At 39.6% G+C, this 19,643-nt stretch overlaps 1 protein-coding gene across 1 annotated transcript in view; it reads left to right on the top strand.

Moving 5' to 3' along the window:
• AFF2 (AF4/FMR2 family member 2) overlaps positions 1 to 19,643 on the top strand; it is a 343,762-nt gene that overhangs the window by 231,869 nt on the left and 92,250 nt on the right. The window contains exon 8 of the mRNA XM_042876295.1: positions 10,540 to 10,591. Coding sequence (XP_042732229.1) covers positions 10,540 to 10,591 — 52 coding nt within the window. The remainder of the gene's footprint in view (positions 1 to 10,539; positions 10,592 to 19,643) is intronic.

Raw genomic sequence — 19,643 nt, 5'->3', positions numbered from 1 at the left:
GCAAAGAGAAAATATCAGCAAGACTGATATATTTTTACAGAATTAATGATGTATGAAACCTGGAAGTGGAAACATACATTTTCATTTTATCCTCTAATTTTTCTTTTTGCTCTATAAGTGAAAGGAAATGCTTGAAAGTATTTGCAGTTATTCATATCTGTTTATCTTAGAGTGATTATCAGAGCAAACAGTGTCAGGCATTGTGTTTGGATCTGAGCCTGAAAAATAATGCTTGCAGAAGCAAGGATTAGTTGCATGAGTCAGTGTTTTCAAAACTGTGCCTGGTACTTGCTTTCTATCGTGCATACTCAGTACCTTATAAATCATCCAGATTCAGAAATAATTTCCTTTTTTCTTTTTTTCTAATTTTCCCCTCTGTTTATATTAATTTTAGTACATGCTGGGTTTAATCCGTTTTTACAGTTTTAGCTTGATCCACGGGATGTTCATTTAAGGATAGAATTGAACTGTCTTTACAAAGTTTGTTTTGGATCTATGGGACAGGTGTGGATTCTGGATGTGGGATTTTGCAGCTTCAATAGAATTGGCTTTCAATACTGATCATGAATTTAATGCAGCGAAAATTGAACTCATCTTCCCCGAGATCTTATCCTTGCTTTCTATGGGGATTTCCTTGCTGATTGATCAGTCCTGAACAGCCTTGTGTACCTGCCAGGGTCCTGCAGTATGTTTATAAAGGTGTAGTGCCTTTGCAGCACTGAAATCTCAGTCATTTCTGTTATGCAGTCATAATAACCCCCTGGCACTTGTTCATCTTCCCCATGCCCAGCCCCTGCTCTTTATTCGTCGTGCACCACTAGTATGCCAGTATCATTCCTCCTTGGAATCCTGCTTTGGTAACGCACCCCGTGAAAATCTCTCTTTAAGTCAAGTGCTAAGTTTAAGGCATTCTTGAAAAATCTGCTGTGTGACAAATTTCACTTTGCTCCATCTGAACAAACACTATTTCCAAAGCTAAATGTCTCATTCTCTGTGGCTTAACACATCACTGAAAACTGTCACGTGGCTGCATGGCTTTGCCTTTTCAGTTGCTGCCTCTGGAAGAGCTCCCATTGCAAGGCTTTATTAAACACCTTGAGCCTTCCTTTTCAACAACCAAAGACGTACTTTGCAGTTCTATGAAGTTGTTGTTCATTTGCAGTGAAATGAAGTAGCCAAGCCCCTTCATTGCATTACAGCACACTCAGTCCAGCAATTCATTCATGAGGACAGATTGACCCCAGGAATTCAAAAATCTCTCAACCCGAGGTCAGTGCCAGAGTCTTTGTTGCCATTCTTCCACTCATCTAATTAGGGTCTACTCACACTGAACTATTTAAAATACAAGCACATTGTTCACAGTGCAGCTATTTTAGAGCGGCCTTTGTTGTGAAAGAAGCTGACAGGCCTTGCTTTTCTTTGCCAAATTCTCTTTCCTTTCTCTGGTGGTTAGTAGATAAGCACTGCCTGAGCTATAGAGGATTTCCTGGGTTCCTTTTAGGAGTTTGCTAGCTTCCTCATTTTAGCAAGCACTGTAATTTGTGTGAATGTTTTTCAATGGTCATTTTAAAAATAGTGCTTCTAACAGGGGAAAACGTGCTTCGTGTTAGGAAGAAGAGGTAATCTATCTTTTCCTTTCCTAGCTATTCAGCTATTCCTCCAAAGCAAGATGGGCACAAGTGTCTATCCTACAAAAGCACAGTGATTTATTTATTTTTTTTTAGTTTATCTTTGGCGTTTTTTTCTTCCATATCATTCACCTCTGACTTTTCTCTTTTCCACTTCACTGCCATTACTTTTAAATGGATTTTCTTTCTCTGTCTACACATTTGGTCCCTACCTGCTTAACCGAGGCACAAACCTCATGGCATCCACGTTTGGGCTGGAAAACTCTGATGGGCCCAGAAAAATAGTTTTTCTGTTCTTATATGTTCTTTATATGTGCCGAAGCTATGAAAACTGAGCAAAAAGTTCCCATTTTGGATTAGAGTACTCTGAATCCACAGCAGATGTTGTGTCTGAACTGAGAAACAGTAACTAATCAATGCCCTTTTGCAGACCCGCGTTTGGTTTCAGGGATAGGCATGTATTGGCTATGATATTGGCTATTCAAAGAAGAAGAGACTGTGGAGTGAAATAGCTTTCATGGTAATTGTAGTCAAGAGGTTGTTGGGCCTTGTTATGGCTAAATGAATTTGAAGTAGGGAAACAGATTCCGAACTGGTGAGAAATTATCCTCTGATGAGCTCTTTATTTACTTGGCACCCTGTACTCAGCATCCAAGGTCCAGGCAGGTGCTTTGGCTTGCTGACTCGGAGTTCTCCTTGAATTTCTTTCGGATTTCAGATCCACTCTTGTATCTGAGGTCTGGATGAAGTGGACTAATCTTGTGGAGGAAGATTGCAAAGCTGCCCCCATCCTCCTATGGTCCTGCTGCAGGACTGTGCCCAGGCAGTGAGAAAGAGGCAGAAGTCTCCTTGTGCGTGTTGTGCTGCATATTGGAGGTGTAGGACCTCAGTGGCTACTGCAGATGAGCTGTGGGACAGGCAGGTGCTGGTCCCAACACCAATTGAGTGGAAGGGTCGTGGCTGCCACTGGTGCTCAGAGGCTGGAACAGACTAGAGCTGCTGGTGAGCAACGTTGCAGCCTTCCCAACCAGCAGGCACTGAATGAATTTCTCTATCTCATCATCTATCTGTGCAGCTCCTCCCAGTCCTAGCACCCATGCTGTAGAGAAACAGAGTTAATCTCAGTCTGTGCTGCCCTGTCCCTGTAAAGTGCCTTGGGGGCTCCATGTCATTCTTATCTCTAACATTGAAGTGCAGTCTCTCTCCATGACACTGAACTTTACAGACAGCAATTTAGAATTAAAAGCAAATGCTTCAAATGGCAGAAATGATTTTATGTATTTAAGTAGAGGTCAGAGCTGCAAAAAATGAACAGAAAAGCTGCTTCCACTCCAGACCAGGTTATTGAAGCTTAAGATTTCCAGGCAGAACTCATTTCCAATCTGCATAAACAAAAAGGCTTTTCTCTTCAGTTGCAAGATTAGTCACTGCAAGGGGAAAACAGAGGAGAGGAAGATTTGTGAACATCACGTTGGTACCAACAGCTCATCAAGCAGCTCCTTGAAGGAGTCACTTTCCTATCATACTGAAAATGGAATAAAATAAAATATACAACTATGTAATCGATGCTTGAAAGTAATGTCCTTCCGTGTGCACTGTAGAGCATTAGGTAGATGAACCAGTCTCGTGTTACTTCTTCCCCACTGAACAAGTCTTTTTAATATATTTTCTGGTATGATTTTTTTAAAGTTACCTTTGCAAGTTGCTGTGGAATTATCAATCACTTGTGTAAATGTGTACTAACTTCCCAAAGCCTCTGTGTGTACATACGCCAATCCTACTCTCATGTTATTGGACATTCTCCTTGAGGGCAGGATTGGACCTCAGTAAGGGTGTGAGTCAGAAAATTATTTGATATGGCACAATATTATTTGAACTAAACATAAAGACTTCCATCTATGCTTGCAACAAACATAAAGTTTGGTAGCAGTTTTTTCCCTCCTCCCATAGTTCTTGTCTCAGCTTTAATGAAAAACAAAATGTCTGTCAATGGAGAGGTCGTTACAGTGCATTTAGTACCAACTTAATGTTTTGGTTTTCTTGAAGAGCTTTTCGAGCATAGACATTAATAGATGGCTAGATAAAAAAATTCTTCCACTGAAAGAATACATTTTGCATAATCCTTTTGAAATTAAGAGATGATATGGAGAGATGAGTAATGAAGTGCACTTTCTGATTGTGAGGCACCTAATAGATAATCACAGGGGTTACATTTCTCTCACCAGCTGTAATTATATTAATTACTGGTATGGTGCCAGAAACACTAAGGCAGAATGAGTGTGACAACACAAAATGGAGTGTTTATTAGCAAGACATCTTTCTCCATCAACTGGACCAGGAGGAGGCTGACACACTAAAGTGTGCTTCTCCTGTGGGAGGGAAGAGTCCAGGAACCTCTATCGCATATAGGCTTTTTTGCAGTGAAGGCATACAATATGACTTCAGTTCTTTCTGAAGGGAGGCAGCTTCAGGTCAGAGGCTGAAGATCTGATTGGTTCTTCAAGCAAATTAATTTTAATCGGGCCTCTGAAGCTACTCAAATGAGTAGAAGTTACTCCTTTGAGAAAGAGCTCACCAGAATGAGCATGTCATCGACCAGAATGTAATGAAGGGAAGCACTGGATGAGGAGAAGGAAAAATTATGAAGCTATATCTAACTATATATAAAATTGCTGGACAAGCAGCCCTGAATATTAGAGTAAATTGTGCTTATAAATTCCATTTAATCTTCTGAGATTTTCTTTTACTGTAACTCTTACACTGTCTCAAAGGAAATATTTTAAAGATGACTTGCACATTTCAGCAAAAGAATGAATATCAGGTTTCAAGATTTATAGATGGGATGTTTTAAAACAAAAGCTCTTCTTTTTTCCGTTGGTATTACTCTACCATTTATTTTCATTTCCCCAGGTTCTTTGTCCACTGTATTATAAACTTCTCGGGGGAAATCTATCATTAGATAGATTTCACACACATAGAGCCCCTTTCTCCCCCTTGATAAATGATAAAATTGTGCTCCAGTGTGTGCAACACATTCTTGAAATACATCTGAATTCCATTATACAGTTTGTCATTTGCATGATACCTTTTGAGTTACTACTCTCAAGAGAAGTCTTATATGCTACAGAGAAATGCACTAGGAAAATGGAAAAACAAGCTCAGTGTATGTCCACAGGATAAAGCAGTGTAGATTGTGTTGAACGAATGGCCTTATTTCCATGAAAGTTCAGAGGGAGAAAAAGCTGTATCTCCCCAGTTACTGGTCACTATTTCCATGGACAGGTGTTCTCTCCACATTCAATGCTCAAGCTGGTACAGCACTACTTCTTTCACCACAAAAACGTTTGGTTCCTTCCTGTTCTGCTTTTAAGGCTTATTATGTATCATAAGTGAAATTTGCTATAACGGGCTGTGTTTTCTGTTTAACGAACAGAATAACTAGTTGTGGCACATCTCTAATCTGAGTCACACAAACCTTCATTTTAAAGTGTCCACTTGTATCAAAAGGAGGTTAAAGCAAGAAGGAACTTCTTTCCTTGGAAAGCCCCTGTGTCATCTGTATGCTCCCTGTACTTACCACTGCTTCTCCTAAACAGTGCTTTGCTGTGCCTTTTGTGTCACTAGGCTTAACTTCATTCTTACCTTTTCGCTAAAGCCAAATTGTAGCAGTACAGTCCGCCACCCATGTTTTACTCAGTGAGGCTGCAAGAACTAAAAAGGCTGGATGTGGCTCTGGGCAGCCTGGTCTGCTGGTTGGCGACCCTGCACACAGCAGGAGGGTGGAAACTAGATGGTTTTTTTGGTCCTTTTCAATCCAGGCCATTCTATAATCATAGAATGATTTTATGATGAATGATTTTACCAGAGACAAATCCAGCAGAAAAGGCATGTGTATTTTTCTGTCACCATAGACTGTCCTCCTGCTTGCAGAAGCAATGTTCGTGTTTGATGTAATACAACGCAGATGTGAGATCTATTTTGTACAAACATGGTTTGACATGATGAAGTTAATTTTCTGGGCAGCTCAGGATTAGGGAACTGCATAGTATTCACAGTATTCCCTTTGCTGTCGGCTTGCAGCACCCTTTGCCCTTCCTTTCCATTCTCACAAGGCTTTTCTACATGTCAGTGGAGCTCCAGCACAGGGGTGAACTGATCAGAGAGCCAATTAGAAATGCAGAACCTGGATTCCATTTAGAAAATATTTTAAGCACCTCCTTCTTGATACTGACACATGAAACCTACAACAGCTTATTATATGCAGCATACTCCCAATACAACCCTACATATCCCGAGCAGGAAGAACTGCATAAAGTTATTGGAAGGTTGTTGGCAATATCCAGACTTGATTCACTTCTAAAAAGCATTCAAATAAGATACACATTAAATCAAATAAAGAATGTTGAACTTGAAAATAGTCCCTTAAGAAGTTCTAATGCTCGGTAAAAGTACCTGAAATTATGGTGTACTGTGATGTGGTGTACAGTAATTTTTCAGGGAGGAGATTATCTCACATCTCGTAATCAAATCCTATCTTGGTAATCAAAAGATCCCAAAACAGCAGATCTGGTGTGCACTGAAGATGCAAACTGTTCTGTTTGTATTCAGCCAAGCTTGGTGGCACCCCAGTAAGTTACATACCCACATCCCAGGCTAATTTTAGGGTTCTGCTGCCGTAGTTCCTCCCTGTAACGATGGCTTGGAAAGCCCATTTCAGTGATTCAGGTGTCACATGAAGTCCTATGTTATCTTGCTCTGCATCTTCGGCCTCCTCTGTTCACAGCTTCTTAGAGCAGCTCAGACAGGTGTCTAGACTTATATTTCAGCTGCTGCAAACCATTTGGAGTGGTTGGAGGAACTGTGTGACTCTTTGTGTTGAACATGGAGAAAAAAAACGTGTAAAACACTCCTGCTGAGAAACAGAATACGTGATACAGGCATTACCTTTTAATATTACCTGTTGATAGACACAGAGAGGTTTCTGATTAATAAAAAATGATGTTTTTGAAAAATACATGTGCAGACAAAGAGAGAATATAATTTAACTTGCTGGACCAAAGTCATAGTAAACTGATCTTAAAGAGCTCATTTTGATTCTGGAATATTTCATGACATTCTGATGTCCAGTGCAAGCTGAGGGCTCCTAAAAATAATATTTTGTTGTTACAGTCTCTACTAAGACTCTTACATTTATCCTAATAAAGCCCTCATTCAGACATTTCTGTAGTTAAATCTGTAAGAAGTACCTGCTTTGTGAGCATACTCATCCCAGGAGAAAGTGGATGTTATAGGCAGTCTCACCCCTACTTACACCACAGATAAATTGTTGTTTTGTCACCATGTTTCTGCTTTGCAGGAATTTCACATTCCGAACTGTAAACCTCTGAAAATTGTAGATTATAATAAATATGCTGACACAACTTTGTCTGTTAGAGTAAGTGGCATTGCTCTAATAATAAAATCAAAAATCCTACTTAATCCCACTCTTCCCCTAAAGCGGTGTTCTGCAATAGCTGTGGATGAAAAGACAAACAAGTACATGTATATTCAATATTAATGTCGACTGGGTCAGAGAAGAATAGGAAATAAAATGAATTTATAACACCTCTGGAAATAGCTTTTTGATACAGGCAGTTTTCTCTTTGATTTGCCCTCATTGAGGCTATTCTTTGTAATTTTAATATATCCTCAGAATTGGCCCTTATTAATAGCTGGCCTAGTCTTAATAACAAATGTACACTGTAATCTCCATTCTGGGTGTCTTTTGAGGTCGGCAGGTACGTAGAGCAAAATAGATGATACAAGAATTTAGGAGACTTTCTCACTGATGAACGCCTAATTTCGTGTTCAGAACTGACAGATAATGTTTGACAGAACTATTGATACAGAGCTCTTCTGTCTCAGTGTTTGAGGCTGAGCTGGGTTACCTCTATGAGTGATGGTGAAATAGTCACCCTGGGGTTATGGTTGCTGGCAATCTTAAAAAGACCTTATTGGGTTTTGAGTATCATCAGATGCTATTGGCTTATAAATGAGAGTTAATAGGAACATTAAATGGTACAAGCTACTAGGCCTTCAGAATATTAAGCACAGTTTAAAACTGTGGAAGACCGTGTAGTCCTCCGCTTTCTGTAAAATATTGCATCTTCTAGCCAACGCCCCCTGGGAGCAGGGGTTATTTGAACTTTTCAGCATCCTACTTTCATTTGAACACACTGTGTATTTTTAATTTATCCCCTCACTTCTCTCCCTACCATAATATATTTATTGTTGATGCTCTACTCAGTTTATCCTTAATTATTCCAGCTGCCTGAAGAATGTGATGCATTTTAGAAGCTGTGTGGTTTAGTTGTTTAACCTTTGAGTTTTGTAACTGAATGAGATGACATATCCTTTGTTTAGCAGAACTGGCTAAGAAGAATTATATACTCCAAATGATAAGCTTTGAACTGCTAAAGAAATACCGAAAACCAATTTTTTTCCTCTCTCTAGTCGCCTAAACATCCATTAGTCTCTTGAAGGGAACTCATAAATCCTGCAAATTTAGTTTATCTGAAACCAACTCTATCAGTTGTCCTTCCTACTAATCATGTTTTATATCCATTTTGTATTTTTCAATATTCAATAAACATGTCTTGTGCTTGCTGTACTTCTCTGGAAGGGTCTGCAGAGTAGGCTGTATAAGGACAGTTATTAATCACCCATTTCAGATGACTGTTGGCTAGTTTAGTAAGTGTATTCATTTATCTTTTTTATGTTGTTTTGTTGTTTTTTTTTTTCTTTTCCCTTTCTTCTTTCCATTTATCTAACGTGGAATTTCCTTTGTCCTTTTTGGCTTATTTCTACTAGAATATGTCAAAAAATGAATGTAACCTGGAACAGATGAAAAAAATAAGATGACTGGAAAGAGGAAAATAAAAACAAACCCTTTGGGCTTCTTTCATGAAAAGATCCTATGCATTATGCCCTGTTAGATCTGCATTAAAAGTAATAAGTACATTATCTAGCAGCGCTGCTTTAAAGCAGTAGATAATTTACACATTAAAGTGAGATGTAGATTTAAAAGTTAGAGTGTTGGACTGAATTAGAGTCAAGAGTTAGGATGATATGGCCCTATATTAAGATAGTCTCTGTTTCCTGGGGGTGTTGTCCTTCTGGTGTGCAATGAGACTTGCAGATAAGAATCTGGGGCTGTGGATGGAGCGAGGCACGGCAGCATGCTGAGCGTGGCACTGCAAGCAATGGCACTGGGGGAACAAATGGATGTGTCTGCTAGATAAACAACATAAAAAGTTCCTGCTCATCACCGAAGTCCAGGCCTCTAAAGATTAATATTTCCTGAAGAATTCTTACTTCTAAAAGATTCCTTATCCACACTACAGTCTTACTTTTATGGGTTCACATATTACAGGGAGGCATCTGCCATTTATCAAGGGGTTAATGACTAGTAGTTATGTGTCCAGATACTTTGTAACCACCGAGCTGCCCGACAACAGAGGTCACTTGAAGACAGATGACTTACAAACCAGTTTAAGGATCTCCTTGCGCTTTCTGTTTTTACGAGCAGGGCAGGGCTTCAAATGCTTTCCCATTGGCATTACTGTCCCCTGTTTAAAATTCCATACGCCATGAGGCTTCCACAAGTAGTCCTCAAACAGCAAAAAAATAATTGGAACACCTATTGATTGCCACAGTTATTTAAAGGCTAACAGTAAAAAAAAATCATGGACTTCAATCTCCATCGAAGCAGAATGGAAGCGGAAGTTGCAATTTGTCATTCTCCTGCAGTGAGTAAGGCAGATCAGAGTGGGGGAAAGGATGCCAGTGGGTGTCACAGCAGACTGGGAGACATGCTGATTTGTGTGTCATCCTGCAATGCAAGAGGTGAGGTGCTGGAACAGCTGCCTCGAGAGGCTGTGGACGCTCTGTCTCTGGAGGTGTTCAAGGCCGGGTTGGATGTAGCCCTGGGCAGCCTGGTCTGCTGCCAGATCTGGAGGGTGGTGGCCCTGCCTGTGGCAGGGGGAGCTGGAACACGATCACTGGGGTCCCTTCCAGCCCAAGCCTTTTATGATTCTGTGAATCTATGAAGTGTGCCCAGAGGAATAGCAGCTCTGAGAGGAACCACCTGATAAAATGTAAATGCGTGGGAAAGAGTATTTGGTCACTGTTAGCGTCTTTCTAGGTAGACAGACCATGAAAGACCTTTTCTGCAAAGACAGACAGCAAATAATGACTTTTTATCCCATTTTTTTGTGTTTTGAAATATACTAATTTTGCCTTTAAAAAAAACCCACAAAGTTACATGAGACAAGTGTTAATACAACAGTATGCATTATTTACCTTTATTCACCTCTTTCTTATGTCAAAGAAAAGGAAGGAGGTTTGGGGCTGCCTGACCTGTTGGGAGTTTTCTTCCCTTTTTAATGAAGGGCAGGGAGCAAAAAAAAAAAAAAAAGATATTAACAACTGGGAGGACACATTAAACTGAGAAAAACTCCTATGCTTTCTATTCCCCATTCTGCATTGTGAGTTAGGTGAGGTGGGATCAGTACAGGCCTCAAAAAAGATCAGTAATATCCTAGATCCAGAATAAAACACATTCCCCTTCTGTATTGCCACAGAAATACACATCAGTTTATATGGACTAATCACTATGAGATAATCTGCAAATAAAAGAGAACATGAAGGAGGAGCTGACTGCCAAACTTCATAATGGACAGGTCTGAAAGTCATTTGTTCTTACCTAGCGTCTCACAGAACTAATAACAAACATGCACAGAGTATTCCTCAGTTTCCTTAGCATGGCTCTGATTCTGCCTGCTGTTGTTGAACTGTAAGAGTGGTTCAGCCCGTTTTACGTAACTTTAATTCATTGAATGTAATTCTGTCTCTTCGGGGTTGTTTTTTTCAGGATGCTTGAGGATGATCTCAAACTCAGCAGTGATGAAGATGACAGTGAACAGGTAAAACACATCTCAGTGCATTGACCATATAATCTGACAAAGGTTGATTTTTCTTTTTTTTTTTTTTTTTTTTGGTCACTTGAATGTCTGTATGATCATTTACTATACTTGCATCAAAAGCATCTTGAGGTGCTGCAGAATCCATTATCTTAGATTTTACCTGCACATAAAACCATTTCTGAATCTTTTACAGTCACTTCTAAATCTGCTCTGGTGGGAGGAAACATCTTCTTAAATAAGAATACATTTTGGCTGTTTTGCTTAATTAACTGTGAAATAGGTTAAACTAAACCAAAACAATGAATGCTAATTTTGGAATAAGAGAACAAGCATGTTGTCATCTGGGAATACTAACGTGGTCTGAGTTCCTATCCATTGTACCAAATTAACTGTGGAACAACCTCCACTTGTTTCACACTCAATTTCTGAAATTGATGACCTGTTTGGAAGTGGGTGTAAAATGACCACATCAGACCACTAACACGACTGTAGAGTTGTTTTGCACTTTGCAATTCATCTGTAGGATTGCACACATGAAGTTTGAGTCTTTATGCTTTGCTCCAGTAAGTGAGAAAAGGGCTGGAGTCCCATAGAAAGTAATTCAGCAGTTCCCGTTTGTGAGACGTAACATCTTCATTGTGTAGATCTAAATCAAAACTGAATGTCTTGGAACATTAATGAAGAAAAATTTTCAGAAAACTGTCTGATGTAATTCTCTGTTCTTCCCACTCTATAAATATTTACAAGTCATACTGGGAAAAAAAGGCTGGTGAAATTCATATTCTCAACATTCTTATTAGAAACACTGAGTCTTTGGTTTAAATTCATCTGTAGGTTGCTCTCAAAATAATACCTCCTATTTATTTCCATGGAAAGTACAATAGATACAAAGAGCACAACAGCATTGTTTGATAGAACAAATTCTCAGCCACCAAACACTATTTCTCAACATAGTCACCAGCATTAGCTAAGCATTTTTCCTAGAGATGAACAACAGCCCACAGGCCATGTTCACAAACACCTGCACCGGTGGAGGTGTCCCACTCTTACTAACACCGCTGCTGAAATGCACCACACAGATCTCACTGTGTTCACATCCTCTGTTCGGTCTCCATACATTTTCAGCAAGCATAAGTGAATGCCAGTGGGTGCCATTTGTTTCTGCATGGAGGAATTCAGTGTCACACCTTTACTTCATTTGTATTTCCATGTCAGACACCATTCTGTCAGACTACCCCTCTGCTGCCATCTGTCACACAGTGACAAAATATAACAAAGTTTGGCAATAAGGTTCAGGCTCTGCTGCCATCCCTCCAACATCTACCTGACATTGTGGGCCAACATAATAAAATAGGAGGCATTACTTTTGGAGCAGCTCTACTACAGACTGAGATGTGTAAACATCTGTAGTAATGAGGAAAGTAAGCTATCTGATCTGATCTGTTCAGCAGGGAAATGCTAAGCATAAGTGGATGTTCCTTTCTTATTTACTTTTAAATTACCTGAATGCTCTCCTTCAACCCATCTAATCCATCCTTTAGGGCACGTGTGTCCAACACATGGCCTGCAGCCTGCATGCAGCCCTGGACAGACGGTAATGTGGCCCCACAAGGTCACACACTTTTAGCATTACCAATGTGATTTTTAGCAATATTTTTCACGAGTTGATCATGCATAGCTTGAATGTGGACTGCGTAGGAGACAACAGAACACGGTGGAGGAGAGGGCACAGAGCAGTGCCAGCTCTGGCTCTCATGCCTGCCATACACACTTGATCGGATGAAAACCCACGTGTGTTACACATGGACTGCTGCCTCTTAGCAAGTAAAACTTGGTTATTGTCAGCAATGATTCAACCTACCTACAAGTGTGTGCGCCTGTGAAGGCACACTTTTTACTATTAAGCCAAGTAGATTTTCTTATTTAATTATTAATATTGGGCATGTGTTGTTTTATAAGTTAATAATTTAATTTATTCATCAGTTTCTCAAAAACGAGGTCAAATATCCCACTAGCTTTATATTGCCCTCCTTTTATTTATTTTTTTTAATAAAAAATACACACACGCACACAAAAAAAAAAGAACTTTTGTTATTTCTATACATTAGCTATGTTGTATTTTACATGCAGCCCAAGACAATTCCTCTTCACTCAGCACAGCCCAGGCTAGCCAGAAGGTTGGACACCCACACTTTAGAGTCATATCAGGCAAAAGGCACCTTCCAGTGTCATTTGACCCCTTAGTCATACAAGTCAGTACTATTAGCACCAAGAACAACTGGCATTCTCACATGAAGGCCAAGAATCAAAAGGCTGCATTGATGCAACGTGCTATTGTAAAGGCATGTTGGTTGGCCCAAATGTTCCCATAGGCTGACATTGCAACATTGAAATCTGCAAAATTTAGGAACAGTAAAATATCCTCAGGCAGGATTTTTTTGTTGTTGTTTTTTTGTTTGTTTTTTTTTTTTTTTTTTTGATTTTTCCACTGATTTCAGCAGGCTTACTCCAGATTTATACAATTTACACTGACTCAATGTTATCTCTGATATCAACCCCATGCAGGAAGCCCACATTTTGTCTCCACCACATAACGTCAAATTGGCAGCTCTAAAAGCACTGCTGTTATACTGTCAGTGTCCTTTAGCCAAAGGCAGGGCTTATGCTGGGAAGAAGTGTTTCCTTGCTCACAGTTCAAAGGCAGCAACTTAGGTGTGGAGCTATGCCCAAGCTGTAGGAAGCCTCAAACTGCACCAAAACTTTACAAGACTTTACAGCAGTATGTTTGACAGTGTATGCTGAAAATGAGAGAGCTGCAGTATGGAGCATTCACGTCTATTCTCAAAATTTTATAGTTCACAGAAAATGTTTTTGTTTCTGTTTTCTTCCGTTAGGCAATATGAGTTTCATGTCACTCTGAGTGATAAGCATTGATTAATATCTCCTCAGATCTCCCAAGTGTCTTCCAAAGAGGCAGATTATGGTATCTATATTTAGAGATTCAAAACAAGAATGGATCCAATCATGCAAAAAGTAAATGAACTGTTTGGACAGTAAGCACACCAGTCGTATTTCTTCAGTTTCCTGCACTTAACAAGAATAATTTATCTTTCCTATGTAGCCCACAAACGTGTCTATGTGTCGTTTGTATGTGCATTACAAATAGAAAGTGTAAGCAATATGATATACACTATGGGAAAGAATTCCACAGGTTTTTAGATTTCCTGGAAACATGACTGTATGTGTCTGTCCTTTAGATTCTTGTCACACTGCATCCCAGAGTAAGGCCTTGCAAAGCTGGACAGTATGGCTCTGCTGCATCACTCAAGCATTACACTGGCTGTACCTTCACACTTCAGCAGCTTCTGCCATCACTCTCTAAAGGAAAGAAAAGGGCCTGGGTGTGGAAAGAAGGCTGGCCTAGCACATTGGTCAGACACCAAAAACATCAGCAAAGCAATGGAGATAGTTTTTGTCTGCAAAATATTATTTACGAAAGATATGCAGAACATCCACCTATTCATGAGGGACAGGTGAGGGTGATTACAGTATGCAAATTAGAAGATGTTGAATTTTCAGCTTTGGGCTTATAAAAATGTGGGTTTATAAAAATGTGTTTTCATTAACATAGAAATTTTGCATGCAAATAACTACAGCTGTACACGCGTATATCTTCTGAAGGGACAGAAAGATTAGAACTCAAAACCATTGTAACAATTTATGCAGCAATGTTCTAAAGAATCATTCTCATTGCAATCTCTGATTTTTTTCTGCTATAGGCTTGTAGCCGAAGTGAAGCACAAGCTAGCATTTACTTGTTTTTATTTATAAAAATATGACATGTAAAAAACAGAACCTCTTGACTAGTATCTCATGGAAGCCAAAATTCTTTGAGAACAGCAGTCAGTAGGGAGTCCTAGGACCTAGGCTTGTATTTGTCCCTTGAGAATTGCTTGGGACTCTTCAATACTTGCATGGAAGGGGCAGTGGTGGCAGTGATCCATATAATGCACCTCGATACCAGCTTTCAGTGAATGTCTACGGTATGTAGAGAGTGATCTATCAGCCTGTCTTCTGAGACTACCAGTAGTCCATCTGTCTTGTTGCAAGTCTGTTAGAAGCTTGTCTGCAATAAACAAAACTCTCATGTCCTGTTCTTTCACCCCTGCAAATGAGCACACACATTTCTGATCTGCACTGCGCTTACTTAGGGGCCCATGAACCTCGTATTTTTTCAGTTGTTATACAGCTCCTTCCTCTTCTCAGTGTTGAAGACAAACCTAAACCATGATCATTCTGATCTGAGGAGGCTGAGACTGATTTTTTGATAAAATGAGAACTAATAGTTTGAAGCTAGTGAAAGATATTTAGTCTATTTAGATATCATTAGTGGTTTTGTTACTGAATACACTGTTCTCTTATCAACATCAGCTTTTCAAACAGGATGGAAGTGGTTCCTAAGGGCTACGTTATGAAGAGCCCTTCTTAATTTGAAAATGTTAGGTCTTCTTGGTTCTGCTAGGAAAAAAAGAGGCTATCCTCTCTAATTGCACTCCAAAAGGCTTAAGAAGCTTCATCAAGCAAGTGGTGACTGGAAATCCAAACTACCTAGTGTCAAACTGCTGCACATTGCAAAGAAACTTCGTGGTTGTCCTCTCTTTTTAGACTCTGTGACTACACGCTCTGGCAGCGGTGGGCTTGGAGTAGAAGTTCTTAGGCTATAGCATGCAGGAGGTCCAATGAGATGATCCTCGAGGGTCCCTTCTGACTTCAGATCTGTAAATCTTTGGACTGTACTGATCATAGCTATAGGTCGTGAAGGAAGCTAGAAGTTACCCAACCTCCAGTCATCATTTTTTGGGCCTCTCTTGGAAAGACTGCAGTTATCACCTATATCTAACACATGTAAGCACATCCCACAATACCTTCAGTGTAGACACTTTAGATCTGGTCACATGACACATGCTTTGTCTCTTAGACAAAATGCTGATCCTTATGTCTTTCACTGTGGGTGATTTGGGATTAAAGACCCACAGAAAACGACAGGTTAGATCTGGAATCAATTTTCATTTACAGCTGAGAAGCAGTTATTGATGTTGTGCTCACAGTTCAATAAAAGATCTGAGGATATAGACCTTGTGTTTCTTTTTCAATATAAGCAGCATAATCAGTCGCAAATGTTTTTACAAAGAAAATTGCACTGACAGCTTTATTAAAATTGCTGTCTTTAAAGTTTTAAGATGTCAAAAATTTGACCTACTCGAATGGTTTTTAATATGCATACTGACCAACCCAATAGATTTTCATGTCATGTATTTATAATATCAGATATTATAAATGTTTAATATATTGTTTGAGAAGTATTGTTACTTTTAAGCATCACCTGCGTTTTGAACTCTACTGAGAGGAACACTGCACTCATACTGCATTCAGAGTTCCTCTTGCACAATATTTTTAGGTTGCCCACAACAGGTGTTGTCAAGGCAGATGACACACAGGTTCATGGTAAAAACATTAGCTGACAAGGTATTTCAGAGATGCTGCTGTTGATGCTCTTCTCTAAGAGTGGTGATTTTTAGATGGCTTTATCACTGCGTTAAAAAACTAACTCAGAACTTAGAGTAGATATTGTTTTCAATTAGTAGCTCGGTTCAGCTAAAAGAGCTTGGATAAAAAAATGGATTTGTTTTTTTTGTTCTTTAAAGCACCTCAAATTCGCTTTGAGCTCAAAGGCATCCAAATGAGTTTTGTCTGGATACAGTGTTATAAAGAGCTGTAGTGTACTCAGTTTTCTTTAACCAGCTCCTCTTTGTTCTTCCGCCTAAGGAATAGTCCTGTTAACCCCTGAAACACATTCGTAATTGAAAGCACATCACTAGTTATCTGTGTGCGTTTTAACTAAAGAAACTTTGATACTAACTGCATTGTTTTCATGTAAATAGTATTTTTGGCAAACAAATGAGATGTTTTTCTTTTCTATTGTGTTGGGTTTTTTTTTCCCCCTTCTTCACTTAATGATTGTCATCTTATTTGAACTCCTCTGATAACCAACTACAGAGACATTGTTGTGATAAGACAAACACAAGACATAGACATACTCCATGGCCTTGATCTGCCTTCTATATTTTACACAAACATTTTTATTTTTTGCTATGTTACTACTAGGTAATTATCTACAAAGTGTTTGACTTTGTAGCTCAATCTGAAAAGGCAATCAGCTGATCTTTGAATTGTTATAATGCATACTGAGCTTTCAAGTATTCAATTAATTGTTTTTAAACCTATGACATGTAAAGATGCACTCGGCTTTCATCTTCAAACATGTTTTAAAGTGATATGGCCACCACTTTCATTGTAACAATAGATATCCTTTCCTGTGGTCATTTATCCCGTTTTTTTAGCTGGATCCTGAACAAGCTGTTTACTCCCCAAGGTTTTGCTGCATTTTCATTTACTTTGTTATCAGCAGAAAGTCTGAGGAACAGCTCTTCAGTAATGCCATCAATACTGCACGCACAGTGAGAGAGGTCATCTTGTCAAAGCTGTGGAAAAATCAGATGGATTAGGATGAAACTAGGTGCAAAATAACTTTGATAGAGTCTTTAATGTAAACAGTTTATCTGTCACCAGGTTTCGTCTAAATCCCAGAGTGATGCAGCATCTGTTGTAGACACAGCAGTGTGTTTTGATAAAGAGCCCACTTTCCAATGTTTAAGATCTACAGTCATGTTTTGTAATTGTAGGGAAATGTTTTTCATTGAGCCATTAATGAAAACAGAAGCTACTAGGATAGTGCAGTCATTCTTCTCAGTCTGTAACTATGAAAAATCCCTTCATGAAGATATGCCTCTTCTTGCTACCTCAGTCCCTTCAAATTATTTTATTCTGCACAACACTAGTAGAAACAGCTGTGTACTACTATCAACCACATAAAATGAATTATCCATCTTCCATTAGACCAGTCTTTGGAAATAAGGGATTTGATGGCTGACGTCTAAGGTACTGATTCACACAGCGGTGACATAGGTTCCTACCATTGTTTTTGTTTATTATCAGCAAAAGCTTTCTGCAGCTGCTGTGGGATCTGAGGTGAACTTGATGTAGTTATGAGCAGAGAACATGGCACACCACTAAACTGTATGGTGTTATCAAAGGCTTTTCACTTTTTCAGACTCAAAGAATCTCGTGTAACTGTTTCTGCACATGTTGTTATTGTGGAGGTCATCTCTCACTGGGGACAGGGATTAATACAGCCCTCAGGAGGAATGGTTGCTGTGGACTGCACAGATCTGTAGATCAACAACAAGAAGGTTGCCCCTGCAGATGGCAGGCATGGTCTTACCTCAGTTGCATGCATCAGCACTGGAAGAACTAGAGAAGCCCCATCCCTTCCACTGAGCTGCCTTTCCCATGGGTTGCCTGGTATGCTAAAAAACTTTCTACCGCAGTAGAGAAAATAATGCAAAAAGGAAAATACTGGAAGGTGAGCAGCTCTAGCCAAGACTGAAATGCCTTTGTTGAAAAGAAGGATAAATACGGCTGCAAGAATTTCTCTCCTCGCATTCCCACAAATAGGCAGGCCCCTCAGCGCTCTCTTAAGCATTTGCATTTCATAGGTTTAGTTTTTCATGCCACTAGCCTGAAGCAGCCAAACTGTCAGCCGTGCCACTAGAAATCATTCACCTCAAGAAAAAGCTTTAGACACAGACCTGGTGCCTTTATCACTAATTAAATAGAGGTGGAAAGACCGTTTTTTTCCTGAGCAGAGCTATAAGGCCCATACATTGGAGATCTGCCAGCTTTTTGGGAAAAGGAGGGAGGAGGGAGGTACAGCCTTCAGTCCTCAGGATGGATCACGTACACTGTGTGTGCACGCATGCCTGTGCACATATGTTTTTATAAAGGAGGCTTTATTATTAGCACGGAGAAAAATACATTTCCCCAAGTCCTTTGGCATACACATGCCACTTATGCAAAAGTCTTGCATTGTTTTGGCAGAAAGCAAAGGCAGCAACAGCTGAGATAATTGATTGACAGCAATATTGTTGTTGTTAAGGAAAAGCCAGACTTGACTGTACTGTCCTATAAAAATAAATCTGAGGTCTGTGGTATCTGTGGGCCGTCTAGGTGCTCAACACTCATTAATCCAACCACACAGGAAACATTTATCTTCTATTTCTCCTCAAAAGGAGAGTGTGATTTTTTATTATGCATGCTCTGCAAACCATTTTGGTAAAGAAATTGTCTGGCTTTTCTATACTGGCCATCTGCAGCATTGCTCTTATGTAAAAGCCCAGACGACTATGTATGTGAACCTCAAAATCTGAACTCTTTGGAGTTTTTCACACTAGTAGAATGTAGCGCTAGTGTTCGCTTAAGGCTGGGGGGCTGCAAATATCTCGACAGAGGGACTCATAGGTGGCCAGAACAAGTGTAGAAGTAGGTGATGAAAAGGGCGTGATAAATCCAGTAATTAACTTGTCAGCTAGAATAAGGGAAGAGGAACTGAAAGTTGATTTCCTCTGGAGGAGTTCCAGGAGGAGAATGGTAATGAGAACTAAACACCCTAATTTTTCTTACGATGAATGCATCTGCCACTGAAAGGTTTGTTGGGGTTGGAGGTACTTCATTTTGTACCATCAGGATGAATCTTCCAAGAACAGACCTCCTACTCACATGTAGGGGCAGGCTTGAAGAAGCACAGTGTGACACTGCAGGCTTGGGCCTGCTTCTCTCCCACAGAACATGTGTGCTTTACAAAGCTACCACTCTTCATGGCAATACAATATGTGTAATTTTCAGAGTTGTGCTACTTGGCAAAGTCATTTGAGCAATATGGTAAACCAGACCACGGGTAGCAAAGAGTTATTTTATGTGTGTTTACTTCTACTGCCTATTTGATTTAATATTCAGGGTAAATTTCATGTTCAGTATAAACTAAAATCCTTAAAATCCTGTATAGGAGAAAAAAACAAACAGCACGAACAAATGAACAATAGCAACATCATTACACACCTTTCCAGCACCACCAGTGCTGGTACTCTTTGACTCA

This window comes from Lagopus leucura, unplaced genomic scaffold (assembly GCF_019238085.1).
Source record: "Lagopus leucura isolate 7727_CA_CO unplaced genomic scaffold, USGS_WTPT01 Super-Scaffold_100016, whole genome shotgun sequence".
Taxonomy (NCBI): domain Eukaryota; kingdom Metazoa; phylum Chordata; class Aves; order Galliformes; family Phasianidae; genus Lagopus; species Lagopus leucura.
Note: the sequence above shows the minus strand (reverse complement) of the source record. Positions and strands in the feature narration are given on the sequence as shown.